General features: G+C 46.2%; 1 protein-coding gene across 2 annotated transcripts in view; it reads right to left on the bottom strand.

Moving 5' to 3' along the window:
- The window catches only part of BFSP2 (beaded filament structural protein 2), a 62,511-nt gene that overhangs the window by 27,337 nt on the left and 18,242 nt on the right, over positions 1-16,932 (bottom strand). For both annotated transcript variants that reach the window (XM_033132620.1, XM_033132621.1), the window contains exon 2: positions 4,295-4,377. In XM_033132620.1, coding sequence (XP_032988511.1) covers positions 4,295-4,377 — 83 coding nt within the window. The remainder of the gene's footprint in view (positions 1-4,294; positions 4,378-16,932) is intronic.

Below are 16,932 nucleotides of genomic sequence, written 5' to 3'. Positions count from 1 at the left end.
CTCATTATAGACAGCATCTTAGGGTCTTAGAATTTTAAGGGACTTTAGCATTCAACTATTCAAACTCCTACCCAGTGACAATCCCTTGATGGCATTCTTGATAGGTGATCATGCAGCCTCTGCTCGAATACTTCCAGTGATGGGGAACGCATTACCTCTCAAGGCCACCATTCCATTTCTGGATAGCTCTAATTATTGCAAATTTCTTTCTTCAAGAGCATCAACTTCCATTCCTATAAAAGTCTGAACGCCCCAAGTTGGTCTAATCCTTCCTTCTGGCAGTCCTACAAATAATTAAGACTGTCTCTTATGTCAAGTTCTCATTCCACTCTGCCCACCCCCACCCCTCCAAGCCTTTTGTTTCTCAAGTTACATATCCCCAGTTCCTTCCTCTATTGTTCGTATAAATTGGTTTCCGCATCCCTCATCATTGAGGGCAGGGACTATGACCTTTTCATCTTTCTATTCTCAGCATCCAGCTCCAGGCTTCAGATATACCGTGGAATGATTAAAAACGCTCTAATTGGTCTTATGTGCTTCTTAAGATGTGATACAGAGAATGGAATGCAAAACTCCAGATGTTTGTTGCCTGATCAGTTCAGAGTCCCATGGGACTGTCTGCTCCTTTGTCTAGGCCCTTTTATTCATCATGAACCCTAGGATTTGCTTTGCGGGTTTTTGTTTGTTTGTATGTTTGCTTATTTGACTTCGACCAGCTGTATTTGCTGCTGACTAATCTGGGTCTCCTGTAAACTGGAACTGCTGACATTTTTCACAAGAGTGGCTTTAAACCCAATTTCCCTGCCCTCTCTGGGTGCACCTGGTATTTGAACCCCAAAGTAGGAATTCATATTTATCCTCTTTCAGTTTCACTGGCCCATTGTTCCAATGTGTTGGGATCATTTTGAATCCTGACTCTGTCCTTCTACTCTTCCCCTCCTGCCTTTGTGTCTTCTGTCATTTTTCTTCTGCTTTCATGTACCTTGCAGTTAAAAATAGTACATGAAGGAACTAAGGACAGAGTCCTCTGACATACCACCAGAGACTTCCCTCAGAGTTGGACCTGTACCTTTGAATCAGCACTCGGGAGATGGTTTCTGAAGCATCTTTCTGTACTCTTCTCTGTTGGATTAACTTTTCATCCAAATGTATTCTTTATGAAGGATTGTATTCTTATTCACATTTAGTTCTTTGGGAAACAAGTCCTGTCCTTCCAGCTGAAATGAAAATCCACCGATATGACTGGGGTTGGTCCCTGTTGATCCAAGTTGGAAGAGTCCCCCTTGAGCCTCTGAAGTTCTGTTTTGCTCACCATTCCAGGGAGACTGGTCCCATCCAGGATATGGTCCATTCGGCATTATGGGCGGTCTTAGGTGTCCTACAGACCATTTTGTTGGAAGTCCTCGAAGGATTTGAAACATATCTGTGAAATCCTCAAGGCTGTTCTGAAGCTTTTGGCTTTCTCTTGCGACACTTTGTCTCCTGCCCCCTCCATTTTGAAGTCTTCAGTGAGCATTTCTGTGCTCATGACACCGACTGTCTCGTCTTGACCTGCAAGCCACTCTGGCCCAACTTCTTCAATGGCATCCCATCCTTTCTGCTTGGTGTCGCCACGATCAGCTCAATACAGCTTGCTCAAAACTAAATTCATTATTTACCCCTGAATTTTAGACAAGCTTTCTTTCCCCATTTTTTTTTTTTTATTTGTCAGTAGAACTGCCAGTCTTCTCAATTACCCAAGTTTTAAACCTGGAACTTACCTTTGCTTTCTCTTTTCAGGCTGTATATGTAGACAATTGTCAAATCCTGCTGATTATTTCTTCGACTCATCCTCATGTTCACCCATTGCTACCACTCCAGGCAGACTATGAACTATAACAGACTCCTGTTGTCTTCCCAGGCCAAGAGAGTGACATCCTTAACCACATCTAGTCTCTCCTCTGCTCAGACACCTGAAGTGTCATCCTCTAGCCCTTCAGTAATCTAATAGCACCTTACTTTCCAACCATGGTCTCGATACAGACTCTGCCCCTCCACGGGTTCAGTCCCACTGTTTCTCGCTCATTTGCCCCACTTTTTCTCTCCACCAACACAAAGCTTCCTTTAAAGCTAAAATTTGGTCCCTACTCAAAATGATGACCCTACTCAAATCCTTTTATTGAAATTCCTCTGCTCTCAGACAATCTCTAAGCTCTTTGGTATGGCTGACATGGTCCTGCAGGATTTGGTCTCTCCCTGCTTTTCAAGCTGCATCGGTCGCTCTCCTTCATTCACTCCACATGCCCCAGTTACAACAAGCTACTGGGAATTCCCTAATGCACCATGCTTTCTCATGTCCTCCTGCCTTTGCACATACTGCCCCCTCTGCCTGGAAAGCCATGCCTCCTTTATTTGTCGGGTCAACTCCTACAAGAGTTTAGGGCTCAAATCAGGCATCTTTTGTCAAGTCTTCCTGGCCAGACTAAATGTCCCCACTTCATATGTGATCATCTCAGTGATGGTACAACTGCTCTGTAAAGCTATTGTCTGTTCACTCCTGTCTTTGCCACTAAACTGTGAGCTCTTTGAGGTCTGGTTCACTTCATTCCTGCACCTGGCAAAGGGCCTGGCAAACAGTCAAACATTTGTTGAATTCATTTATTCCACAAATATTTGTTGAGCATCTATTTTTGTCCCTGGTGCTGTTATAGGTCCTGGTGAAACAATGGGGAACAAAGTAGATCAAGCTTTCAGTGAGTTTACATTCTACTCTGTTGACTGGCTGGATGAAGGCATGTATGAATGAATGAATGCGTAAGCGAATACAGGAATGAATGAATGAAAGAAACTGTAGTCAGGTCCTGCCTTAATTTCACATTTAAATTCTCCCTTACATTTCGTACAAATGGTTTCATGTCCGTTGGAATCTATCTTTAATTATGCAGTAAGCTGTCAGTGGCTGGATGATAGTGTCATTTCTTTGTGCTACTGTGACCGTGGCTAGCACAGTGCTGGGCAAGAGAGCAACCCTGCCTGGTGGAGAGTCTCCTTGACTCCAGAGTGGCCACTAATGGAGATCCTGTTAGCAGATGGCGAAGCTTGGTCTTAGAGCAAAGGAAATGACTCAGGGTCTGAGGAGAGGGTAGAGATTCTCCTTTTCAACACAATACATTCTTATCCTACGACAAGAAAGACAGTGGGAAGACAGTAATGACAGTGGGAAAATGATCTTTCCCAAAGACTCCCAACTATATGTATCTTTCCTCTTTGTCTTTCCTAATTTAGGAACATGTTCCCCTAAATAACAATCCCATCACCCCTCCAGTTGCCCAGTACCCGGGACATCTGCCCCACAGAATATTCTCAAAACCACTGTGTTCGTCCTGAAAAGGGTCTCCTTCGTTTCACTTCTCTATTAGACTCAGCATTTCCCAAACCTCAGTTGCCTTCATGATTTTTCCCTGAATACTTATCTCCCGCATCATTTACTTTATATTTTTCCTTAAATTTATCTACTTAAAAAATAATTCTTAAATCCATAAACTTTAAAAGCTCTTTATAGTGAATAAATTTTCATTTGCTACTATAAATGATAGTACTATAGGGAAAAACAGTTCATGGGACATAAATAGAAGGTGACTATAAAAATAAATACATAACTATTAAAAATAAAATGTTCATCCTTATACAGTTACAATAATCTTCATCAGCAATGTAGATGTCATATTTTAGGAAACACTACTAAATGTGAAAGAGATGGCTCTCAAGACTGGTGAGCTTTACAGATGCTGAGGTCTGGGCCCCACTCCCAGGGACTCTGGTTTAACTCGTACGTGGGGCTGTGTGCTGGCATTTTTATGTGCCTAGGTCATTCTAACATGCAGCCGTGCAACTGAGAAGCGTTGCTCTAAACCAGTAGCTCTCCAAGCGTGGTCCCAGGAGGACCAGCATCATCAGGAACTTGTTAGAAATGCAAAGTTTAGGCCCCTCTCCAGACCTTGAGTCAAAACCTCTGAGGGTGGGGCAGAACAACCTGTGCTTTCTACAAGTCCTCCCCCCACCCAGTGATTCTGAACCACACTAGATTTGAGAACCCCTGTTGTAAACCAAGTAACCCCGGGCAAAATCTCTGAGCCCTTGGAGTTTAGTTTGTGTCTACAAGGAGGGTTTGGGCCAGGTGATCTTGGCTCTGGATTTTCCCAGGGCCTCTGTTACCCCACCCCAGCTTTCTGAGCGGCTGGAGGTGAATGCTGCAGTCTCCAGGACAGGAGTCTGGGGGTGGGGAGGGACTGTCCCTTCCCCGGCAAAGTGTTACCTCTCTTTAAAGTCATCTGCGTCCGCCTGGATATTCTCTGTCTGCAGCATGAGCCGGGCATTTTCCAGGACTGCCTCGCCCACCTGCAATAATCACACAGCAAAGGAAACAAGGTCACTGGAATGTCGTCCCTACTTCCTGCCCTGACTTGCGCTGGTTACAGGGCTCTGGACAACAAGAAGCAAGCATCTTTCTTACAGCAGATATTTTTACAATTCAAGTGTTCCTCTGTAAAAAGGAGGGAGAAGATAAACAATAAAGCATATAGTCTGGGTGTCTTTTAAGAGTTTTTAGAGTTGGGTTTTTGGAGCGTAAAGATCACTCAAAGGCATACTTGTTCATAGCCTCCGTTGTTATGAGGAGCTTTCAACCCCCCCGAGAAGTTTCTGGCTCCTTAAATGAAGTTGCACCTGCTTGACTTTGTGGCTCTGAACATTTTCTGGGTCACTGATGCTTTTGAAAAGCTGATGAAATCTCTAGATCATTGCTGCCCAAGAGAATGTTCTGTGATGATGGAACTGTTCTATATCTACACTGTCCAACGTGGTAGCCACAGGTGGCCCCGCAACACTGCAACTGCGGCAAGAGTCACCAAGGAACTGAAAACGTAATGTTATTTAAACCTAATTTAAATTTAAATTGCCACATGGCGCCAGTGACTACTACATTGGACAGTGCAGCTCTAGAAGTTCATCCACCTCCAATCAAAATATACATGTGAACATAAACATTGTACGTACAGTTCAGGGGTTTCATGGAGCCTTGAAGAGTGGTTTTTCAAAGTTGGCTCCGTAAACCCTTCTGAGTCCCCCACAGGTGGGGCTGGGGGTGTGTGGTTCTCTCCTTAACCTTTGAAACTGCATATATGTGTGTGTGTGTGTGTATATATATACACACACACACACACACACATATGCAGTTTCAAAGGTTACAGGGGTGGTCCCTAGTTGTCTGGCACCCATTCCTGGGGTGATTAGGGGAGAGGAAGATTCCACCAAGAATGTAAGAGCCAGAGAGGGAAGGCAGGTGGGGTCATGCACTCAGGATTGGCTGGTTTGCATGTCAAAGGTGTGCTCACAGGCCAGTGGTTTACTCTCTCTAGGATTAGCCAGCCCCACAGGGGCAGTCTCCCTGTCAGGGAGGCCCCAGATGCCAACCATTACATTGTTTTGTACACTGGAAACTAATAAAAAAAGAATACAGAAAATACGAAGATACAGTGAATGTTGTTGACTCTAGTTCATCCAAAGGGCTCTGGCGACATGAGGCTTCCCTGAGGACTGGCTTTGGCTGCTCTTGTTGACCTCTGTCTTCATCCTCCCCTACACGCTGCAGCCCCATGTTCAGGAGCCCTTCCAGTGTGCGACTCTCACAGACGCCATTTCCCAGATGATGAATCTGAAGCTCGAGGCAATGGCACTGCTCAGTTTTTCACAATGATGCCCAGGGCATATATTCTACCCAGCACAGGACCCCGAATCGTAGCAAATTGTGGGCTCAGAAACTACCATGGTGGAGAAGATGACTTCCAAAGAGCTTTAGACTAGGTGGCCACGTAGGGACATATGCAGGCAGATGTGGGCATGGAGCTTATAGAATCTGGGAGACTGTCTTTAAGAAAAAGTACAAAAACATGACTAATGCAAAGGGGTGTGAGTGAGGGACCGTGAAGCTTAAATGCTTCACTTGGCATAGCTTGGTTTTGGTTTCGCTTTTTAAACTTAGACCCAGGGGATGGACAGAAAAAGTACAAAATAAGACAAAACACTCTGGAGTGTGTGTGGAATCTATGTGTGCCATGTTTAGAGTCATACAATTCTGGAAAAGCAGATAGATGGCTGAAAAATGCATTCACCCCATGTCCTGCTGTCCAGTATAAACACCACCAGCATTTGGATACACTTCCTTGCAGCATTTAGTACTGCATGTGTGAATTTGAAACATTTCCCCAGTGGATTGCAAGCTCCATAAATAAGGGGCTGCCCGAGCAATCTGTGAAGGAGTCAGGTAGGAAATGCAGACTGCTGAAGGTGAGTCCAGGGGAGAGGCTGGCTGCTCAGTGTCCTTGCTCCTCCATTCTCATTTGGGGTTGAGAATAGCAGCACCATCTGAGATAATTTGGAAGTTGCCCAGCAGACAGGACACTTCTGTCCAAATGCCTGTCCTAGGCTGCTCGTGCAGCACTAGGCTCAGGGAAGCTGGAGCCTACCTGCTTTACTGTTGTTTAGTAACAACCAGGGGTTTATTCAAGCTTTAAGCAGAAGCTAATTATAGGCCCTGACTTGCCAAAGTGCAGTTGGCAGGCCAGGTTTCCCCACTTCTTTCATGAACGGGATCCTGAAATAACCTGCCAGTCCACAATATAGCCACAGAGAGCACTTCACTGTTCTCCTGCAGGCGCTTCAGCCCGGCAGAGGCTATGTTCTCTCTGGTGTGAGTGGTGGCTCTGGAGTGAGTGGTAGGAAAGAGCCAGTCAGGTGGCATGACAAGGGCTGGACCTTGGCTGAGATTCAGCACAGGCTGAAGAATGGGGTGGTGGCCAAGGCCAAAAGTAACACTTGGAGCCTACAGTGGACCAGGGAACATCTTTGTTTCTACCTGGAAAATTGTCATGAAATCCTCTCTGGGGCCGAAGATAGGAAAGGAAGAGGTAAGGGAAGTCGTATTGACTGACTGTCTACAGATGTACCCAGCCCATGTGCTAGAACTGGCTGGTAATAGCTTGTGAGAGCAGACTATTAAATATCCCAGGAGTTTTGTGAGCTGGTTGTTAAACACAGCCATCATGAAAATTTTAATTATGTGAACTTACAAGTAAATTATACTAAAAGACACAGGTAATAAATGCCCCAAATACAAAAGTCATAAACATTGCTTCCTGATTGGTTTACCCTGTGTGACTGTTAGCTCGGCTCTTGAGGGGGTTTCTATAGTATCTGGATGGTGGAAACACTGTATAATGGTGTGCTCAACCCTTCATTCAGTGACATCAGGTTGTTAGCTTGATATCAGCCATGGTGAGAGTATTTGCACCAGGGCAATTGGCAAATACTGTTTTATTCACGGAGAGCAGATTGTTAGACAGTCACTGACGGCCCTGCACTCTACTAAATACTTAACCCTCATGACTTCACTAAGTGCTCCTGGCAGCCCTCTGACGCTGATTATCAACACACCCATTTTACAGATGAGAATGCTGAGGCTCAGAGAGATTAAGTAAGTTGCCCCAAACCACACAACTGGAAAGTGGCAGAGCCAGAATGTCAAACCAAGTCAACATGACTCGAAAGTGCGCATGTTTTTGTCCTCAGCTTTGGAAACTAAAGGCACATCTGAATCAAGAGAGACTGTTGTGGAGCATGATTTTCTATCTTTTTCTTGTAACATAGGACTCAGGACTCTTGGTTTCTATTTGGGCTTCATCATGAAGATAAAGAGTTATCTTCCCTGCTGGCTATGAAAATGCTAACAAAATCAAACCAAACCAAACCGTGGGTGGGCGGGCAGGCAGGCTGGCTGGCAGTTAGCACACGGCATGCTGGGAAGGCCAGCAGAGGAAGTCCTCTCCTCCTCTCTGTCCTTATGTCCAAACAGAGCCAGAACCCCTACCCCCAAGGTGACATGACTTCATGCCAGGTCTCTTGTTAAATAGAGACAGTTTGTCACAGCAGCATTAGTATGAATTGCTATGTGACATTAGGTGGTCTTGAGGGGAGAGGACTCAGGGCCTATCTCCTCAGCAGCATTTTTAAAGGGTTACCAAACTTTTACTGGAGCGAGAAACAAGAGACTTCTTCAGCGCGTAAAATGCAGCTGAGGAGAACAGCAGGCTTGAGTACAGGAGAACGGGCAGCCCAAGGTCATGTCGGCTTGGGGTTTATTCTGAGAGGGATGGGTGCGAAGGGGAAAGGGAGGGCCTGAGCACTGCTCAAAGTGCGCTAGGTGTGGCATGCAGCTGCCTCAGTTCACTTTCCTGGAGCTGTCTTCCCCTGCACCTCCACGTAACGGCTCCCTTAGCACACCTCGTACCAGTGGTTCTCAAAGTGTGCTCCCTGGAGCAGCAGCAGCGGCACCACTTGAAAACTTGTCAGCAATGCAAAGTCTCAGATCTTCCTTTAGATGGCTGGGTCAGAATCTCTGGAGGTGGAGCCCAACAATCTGTTTTAACGACCTTTAACAAGGCTTAGAGGGCATACTGGACTTGGAGAACCCTGCATCACACTGACTTACTTCCAGTCCTGTTCATGGCATCTCCCAGGCTGCTCCTGGAGCTCTGCCGTGTCCTGGCCCGTGTCATCGCCTGTATCTAGAACACCTGGTTTTACCACCTCACACTCCAGTCCTACCCCCTGAGACACCCTACCCCACTTTAATGCTCATTCAAACATGGCTTCCTCTGGGGAGCTTTTTTATTCATCCACTCACTCAGTCTTGCCTTCATTTCTTCATAATCAGAAAACCATCTGATTATGGTTTTCCTCTGCGCCAGGCTTTGTGCTGCTTGTAGGGGAATCAGCAGCTATTGTGGGAGAGGCAGTCAGAAAGGTAGGCAAAGACCAGAGCATGGAGGGAAAGGAAAGGAGGTGGGGTTTACTAGGAAGCCATTAAAAGGTTTTGAACAGGCACAGGTGTGACCTATGTGGTAAGTGGATTCCCTGACTCCAGCGGGAAGAGAGGGTTGTGGGATACAGGAAGGGATGCTGAGGGCCCAGCAAGTGGGTTCCGGGGAGATGGTGGTGGCTTGGACCAGGGTGGTCGTAGGGGTGGTAGAGAGAAGCAGACAGGTTTAAGATATCTTTTGGGGATGGAACAGATGTTTTTTGGTGATGAAGCAGTCATGGAGAGAATGAAGGAAAGGAATCGAGAATGACCTCTAGGTTTTTAGCCTGAACTACTGGATGACGGTAGGGCCTATGCTGATTCTCTTCCTCCCTCCTTGGATTATTCCAGTGTGTGGGTCACTCCCACCCCTGAGGCATGTGTCTATATCTTACCACACTCAGGAGGCAAGGACAGTGTTCCCTTATTCTTGACCCTCGCTCTTCCACTCACCATCTTGGGCCAGCTACTTGAGCAACTCTAAGATTTGGTTTCCTCATCCATAAAATGAGGATAATAATACTCTCCACCCTCTTAAAGTAGTTGTAAGAATTAAATGAGCTACTGCATGAAAAGCACTTGGCCGACTGCCTGGCGCAGAGTAAGTATTCCATGGATGGAAGCCTTGATGACTGTTGTTATTTGTCTTAGTACAGAGGCATTGTTCAACGGTTGTCAAATGAATCTGACGGGTGTGTGCAGTCGGGCCCTGTTCCCGCTCCACTGCACAGACAGTTGAATGAAGATTTCCTTCTAGAGGCTTGGTTTTTTCTTCTTTCAGTGTTTTCTGTCCACAGTCATTTTGAAGCCCTGGTCACTGGTACTATGATGATGAGGATTTCATCCCTTCTGACTGCCGTCCTCACTGTGGATGTAGTTATTAAAATAAATGCAGCTGGTGGTGGCAGGTGAGGGATTTGACCGTCACTGTGTTTAAAAAGGGCAAGGACAAGCAGCATTTTAAAAAGTGTTATCGTTTGGGCCCAAGGGTACAATGAATACTGCATTTGGAGTTAAAGACATTGGCATTTCAGCAGCTAGAGCTGCGGGCATAGGAGGAGGTGGTTAAGACTGGGCCCCTGGGAAATTAGACTCAGCTGGTGCAGTGGCACAATGCAGGAGTCCCTGGAAGCCCTTCTCACATTTACGTGACTTTTAAGATTAGGACAAATTCTCAGCATGACTTGCTTCTAGCAATACATGAACAAGAAGTCATTATCTGACCCCAGTACCGCACAGATACTGCATCTCTACCCAGATGGTGAAGACCACCATGTTACCAAGCCAACAGGGGCTTCTCTGTGCTCATCTTGACCTGCCAGCTGCATTTGTCACAGAAGACATACCCTCTCCTGGCTTCCATGACACCAGTCTTTCCTGCTCTTCCTCCGACCTCACTGACCATTTTCATTGACCTCCTTCATTAAGCCTTTCTCCCTTATCTGACATCGACATGCTAGAGTTTCTCAGGATTGGGCTTGGGGACTTTTCATCCCTGTGTGATTTTCTCCATTCGCATGGATTTAAATATATGCGCTGATGACTTCTATGTGTATATTTCTAGCACAGAACTTTCCTCTCGACTCCAGGCTTGCATACTACTCTCCTTGACGTTTTCTCCACTTGGATGCTTCTCAGACATCTCAAACGTAACGTGACCCAAAATGGGAATTGTAGATTTTTGCCCTCAAGTCTTTCCTCCCCTGCCCCAATCTTCTCCATGTCAGTAAATAGCACCAACATTTACCCAGAAACCAGGGAGTCTTGATAGCTCACTTTCTCTCATCTCCCACATTTAATCCAACACCAAGTCTAGTCAATTCTACCCTCACAATGTATCTCAAATCCATCGACCTCCCTACATCTCCACTGATAGAACCCTGGTTCACGTCACCATCATCTCTCCGATACCCCTGCCACCTCCTCCTAATCCCTGCTCTGTTCTTCTCTCTTCCAACCTGTTCTTCATCCTGTTTCCATAGTGATCTCCTTACACTCTTCAAATCAGATCATGTCACTCTGATTAGATTAAATTCAAACCTTCTTAGAGGTGTTTCTTATCCTTAGAATAAAACCCAGACTCTGACAGTGGCCTTCATGGCCCTGCATGCTTGTCAATCTCCCCAGTACTCACCAGGCTCCCGCCAGGCCGGCCTCTGGTCTTTCTGGACCACGTCCCCGTCGTCCTCCTGCCTCAGGCCTTCACATGTGCTACTCCTCTGCCTGCACCACTGCTCCCCTGTGCTTTCACCCTGATCACCTTACCTAAGTTTGAAGCTCCCTTTACTCTGCCCCTCTCTGCCTTGTTAGCTTTCTTGAAAACACTTATCATGGCTTATAATTATTATCATTTTTTATTTGTTGGCGTATGAGGTAATATCTCTGTATCTGCCACCAGAATATAAACTCCTTGAGGTCAGGCACTGCCTTTCTGTCTCGCTTGTTGTTCCATCCCTGGCGCAGTGCCTGATATAGTAGTAGGTGGCAGGTGTAACGAGCCCAGCAGTAGAGCTGCCTCTTCATGGACAGCCAACGCAGGGAAGATCTGGTTCCTACCCTCAGGTTCCTACCTGTTCCAACCTGAGATGACCTTCAGCACCCCCGTCCCCCTCATCACAGCACCGGGAGCCCAGGGAGAAGCAGGCACACCTGAGGGCTGAGGTTGGGTCTCACTTCGGAAGGCCAGGGCAGCGGACACCGCTGAGTCTGTACCGCACGTAATCCTTGACCTCATGCTCAAGCTGCGCTTTGGCTGAAGAAAGAATGTGTTCCTAGAAGGAGTCCGTTGAGCATGGAGTGAGAAGCCAGAACCGTTGGGTGGGGTTGTCCACTGTTCTTGGGCAATCAGGAGTACCCTGGTCCCTAGAAGGTGCCCTCTGCCCTGATGAGGACATTCGTAGGCCTCACCTTCCCGGGAAGCCTCTCCATGCTTCCCCGTGCTGGTTCTGGGCTCATATAGCATCCTGCCTCCAGCTACCTTAGAATAGGAGGGTGGGCTGAGAACAGCAGGCGCCAGTGCTGGACACTAGAGAGGTTTAACCACCAGTCTATTAGCACGTCGTCCGGGGTGTATATGCCAGAAGGGTTTGTCGTGAGCCAGCCTGTCAGGCCCAATTCTCTACAGATGCCCTCACAAAATCTGAGTTTTGAGCACCAGGCACAGCAAGATATAGTGACCCTGGGAGATTCTGCTTGGGCAGCCAGCTGATCTTCCTCTGTGATCTCTCTCTCAGATTTGCAGCAAACTCCCATTTCCCTTTCTACTGGAAAGAACTTACTAAGATACAAATTTGAACTTGCATTTTATTCAGGGGTGTACTCGTGAATAAACCCTCACCATTTGGGCCTTGCTCTTCACTCTAGTCCTATGTCTTCATCACTCCCCTGCTCCAAACTGAATTATTTTTTCTGAACAGACTCAGGTCTTTCCAGCTTCCAGATCTTGACTCATGCTGCTACCTCTTCATGTCGTGACCAAACCATGCCACCCAGCCTCCATGTTTTCCTTCTTTGCCTGGTAAACTCCTATCCATCCTTCAAAACCCAGCTCAGGCCACACTGTACTACCCATTTGTCCTGTGAGTATATCTCTACCATTGCAGTTGTCATGCTGGAATTTATTCTGATCTTTTTCTGTCTTTCCCCATCACTGAGCTATGTGTCCCCAGGGGCAATCTCTAATCTCTGCCTCCTTAGCACCCAGCTCAGAGCTTGGCACATAGGTGCTCAATAAATATTAGTGAACTGAGCAGACAAAGCAAGCTAGCTGGGGACAGCAAATTCACACAAACATATAAGGCAAAACATAATCAGATGTGTAGAACTAAGTATAAGATGCCTGAGAAGCAGAACTCAAAATTTAGAGCTAAACTTTATAAAACCCCAAGTAGAAGAAACCAAACAAATCAGACCCAAACGTTTTAAAAACACTTACTATGTTTTATGCCATGATCAGCACTTCATAGTCACGCTCTCATTTAATCCCTAGGCCCAGTGAGAATGGTCAGACAAAATGGGTGCATATTAGCCATTTCTATTAGAGATGAAGAAGCTGAGACCCAGAGAGTTCATGTAATGTGCCACAGTACTAAGTGGCCCAGCGAAATCTACTTCATGGCTGTGCTTTTTCTTTCCTTAAAAACAAAACCAAAACCATAAATAAACAAAAAAATCCCCAAACTTCTTATTATAGAAAATTCCAACTATCTAAAAATACACAGAAAGGTAGAGAAAAACTAGAATGACGACCCCCCACCCCCACCCCGTCTCTCCACTTCAACAATGAACATGTCATGGCTAATTAAAAAAATGTCTACTCCCACTGACCTCTACTCCTGTCTCTGAGATTATTACGTACCTATCATTTCATCTGTAAATATTTCACTAGTCCACGCTCTATTTTGTACTTCCTGTATTTTAATTTAAAGATCCTCAAAACAATACATGCACTTGATTGAAAAAAATTAAACAATACTAAAAAGAAATGCTGGTAAAGAAAAGCGTTTCCCTGCCCTACACTTGCCTCGGCCCTAGCTAATCCGAGTCCCCAGTATTTTCAGCTTTTTGTCCAGAGCTTGCCCTGTGTTTCTACAAATTTCTTGATTGCTTGACTTATCAGCCACAGACATGGTGTATTGACCTTCTGGCCAACAGATGAAGATTTAGCTTACTCACACTCCCTCTCCCTCTTTGCTTTATTTATTGGCTGCCTTGATAATGTTAAATAATAAAGCTCTATTTCTTGCTGTATCAATTATGGACAGTTTCTTTTTCACACTCACTCTCTCTCATAATCACAGATGTTTTATTTTCTAAGGTCAAAAGGGAAGACAAAAAAAACCAGTTTAATTACTAAACGTCTCTCCTGATGGCTGTGTGAATTATTGGTCCTTTCTGCTAAGAATTATGATATAGGTGCCTCTCATTGTCAGGAGCTAAGGGCAGACAGCCAAACTGTTGTTTTATTTCCCAACCGAGCATCCTCAGGCCTACAGAATAATGTCAGCCTTTAATGATTTTTTTTTTACAATGCTACCTCTCCAGGGCATGGCGGCAAAACCCACACGCAACCATCTTGCCTCACCACCATGCTTGACTCGTGATTCTAACATTACTTAGCTCAGTGTCTCCTCTTGTAACATGGGGCAGCTTTATCTCGATAGTACCAGGATTACATAGATTACATAGTAATCTCTGAATAGATGTTTATTACATGAATAAACGATATATGTTTAAAGAGCCAAAAGTGACATAACGTTGCGAAATCCATCCAGAAGCCCCTGGAAGAACACTGGCAAACCTTTGGGAGGAATAGTGAACAACAAGGTGAGAGTGGGTGAGGCAGGTGGCTGCAGAGGTGTGGGTTGGTTGTGTGGACATGGTCACATTTGTTTCACACTCTCTTAGCTGCGCCTGTGTTTACCTGAAGGTGGTGGCGTGGCAGAAAAAGTTATCCCCAACTTCCCTCTGACGAGGTGTTTCCTGGGCACTTGCCAATGTCAGACTCGCTGGGGACCTGTGGAAGCTTAAACCAAATGACAAGCTCTTCTTTCCTATTTCAGGTGTGGCTGCCGGAGCAGACACTATCAATGCTCAGCCAGATCCCCTTGAATTTGTGTCTCTGTGTGTGTGTGTGTGTGTGTGTGTGTGTGTGTGTGTGTGTGTGTGTGTTTGTGTGACCTGAGATTCCGCGTGCTTTTCCTTTTCCCCCAGTCAGCATTTGGATTCTTTGTGGAGCAGTGCCCTTAGACTACCAGAGCCTACTTTATGGCTCTCCCTGACTAGTCCTTTGGGAATGACTGAAAGATGTAGGCATGTGAAAGCCAGCTCCCTTGTCTGTGGTTGGGACAACTCTGAGGTGGAACTTATTCACCTGAGGTCTACCTCGGGGTCAGGCTGAAGCTGACGTTGGCCTGAGATGTTCCTTTGCTCGTTCCTCCCTCACAGGTTTTCCCTGGGAGCACCTCTATAACATGTCACCTGTTAAAGAATCCTAGACTTGGGCTCTGTTTCTTAGGGTCCATCTAAGACGAGTTCTTTTTAGCCTCGTGCTCTTCATCCCAGAAACCCTCTGGGGTCAGTCTGCCTCAAGCCTTAGTCTGTCTAGAGTGGAGCTGGGCACACAACCTCTGGATCAGACTATCCAAGGTGAAAGTCTTCTCTCTATCACTTTTTAGCTGTATGACCATGGAAAAGTTATTTAACTGGCCTGTGCCTCAGTTTCCTCATTTTTAAAAAAGGGGTCATGAAATTATTGGTCTCATAGGGTTGTTGTGATAAGGAAACTGAGATAAGATATGTAAAAAAAAATCTAAGAACAAATTCTGGCACATATTAAGTGCTCAATAAATGAATAAATGTGAGTTTTGTTCATCTCCACTGGAACTAAAGGGACACTTAAGAGCAATAAGGGAATAGATATGCTTTACCCCTGAGCCTAGGTCTTCAAACCAGGCTAATTTCATGAAGGGAACAAACCATTCTCTGTTATGTGGACACATAACTTCAATTTATTATGATGGAACAGAATGGATTGGCCCTTTAATTGACAGGGTGGATGTGGGTGATACTCTATTGGAAGAATTACAGAAGAATCCTCACTCTTTCTTTGCCTGAGATGCCACCACATGCCCCACCCCCAGGTTGGCCGGGGAGTAGGTAAGTGGGGTGGGGCTCTATGTCTGGGGATGGGGTGCTGGTAGGGAGAGATTAGGGAAGGGCAGATAAACACTCACTCAGTCCTGTGTGAACATCCACAAGAAAGGGGGTGCAGGACTCAAAGTATTAGACTTGGAGTGGGAAACCGAGGTTCCCGTCCTGGTTCCGGGTAGTTCTCGTCTCGGAGTCTCAGTTTCCCCATCTGTAAAAGGGGGTAATAACACCTGTTCTACTCATTGCAGAGGGAGGCTGTGAGGATCCAGGGAGACCCAGCAGAGGACATGCTGGGTCCTGCGAGCTGCTATGCACTGGAGTCCGATCCATGGTGTGAAAGCAAAGGTGTTACATTGCAATTGCATAGACAAGATTATGCTCAGAAGTCCCTGAGAAGGGCACTATCTTGGAGACCCATGATCAATAATAAGTCTAGCACGGCCGGGATTTTTCTTCAGATTAGAGAGTTGACTTAAATCAGGAGTCACATTCTCTGGAAAGTTCCTCTCTTGAAACACCAGCATCATGCTCAGCACGGCATAATCCTCTCATCATGAGAGGCACATGGGAAGTGAGCCGCCTGAAGAGGAAGCAAAGTGGTGCCTTCCATCTCATGCTCAGAACAGGGCACATCCTCATGGAGGAAGCAGAATGCCAGCACTATTTAAATGGTGTTTCTCTCTCCCCGTACTTGCTTCAGGTACATGCCCATATGAAACGGAGGGCATTAGGGCAGGAGGTGGAGAGCTAAGCTGCTGGGCTGCCTGTCACACTGCAGGGTGAGACCTCTGCAGAATTCTCTGCCACCTGCTTCCAGGAAACCTCAACTTGGAAATTTCATTTCAGTTTTAGAAGGCAATGGGCTCTCAGAGATCAGGGAAGATGAAGAACCAAAGCAAAAGAGGTGTGATGGCTTGTCCCAGGCCCCAGAGCGGGTCCTTTGCCTTTTACAGTCCAACAGCATGGACTCATGGAAAGACAATGGGGTTTGACTGGAGAGAGTGGGCTTCAAACCCTGTCTTTGTCACTTGGGGGTGTGTGATGCTCTAAAAGTCTCCCTATTTGTAGAGTGGGGACAAGGAAACATTCTTCCCATGGTCGTAAGATGATTATTATAAATGTATGTGTAACAGAATGTGAAATTGCCTGAGCTGAGACGGGGAAGTCGCTGCACGCCTCTGACGGTGGCCCAAAGGTGCATGCATGCTGGGGAGCAGAGGCGGGACCTGCGATAGGCATGTTGTTCTGGGCTTATTTCTGGGGTCGTGTCCAGTGAGGGTGACGGGATGCTAGTGGGGCATCAGCTGAAGGGGGGGCTTGTCCTTGCAGTTGGTCCAGCAGGGGAGTCTCAGAGGAACTGAGGAAAGTGTGCCCCCATGAGGAAGAAT

Source organism: Rhinolophus ferrumequinum, chromosome 17 (genome assembly GCF_004115265.2).
Source record: "Rhinolophus ferrumequinum isolate MPI-CBG mRhiFer1 chromosome 17, mRhiFer1_v1.p, whole genome shotgun sequence".
Lineage (NCBI taxonomy): Eukaryota > Metazoa > Chordata > Mammalia > Chiroptera > Rhinolophidae > Rhinolophus > Rhinolophus ferrumequinum.
This window is presented reverse-complemented; position numbering and strand designations above follow the sequence as displayed.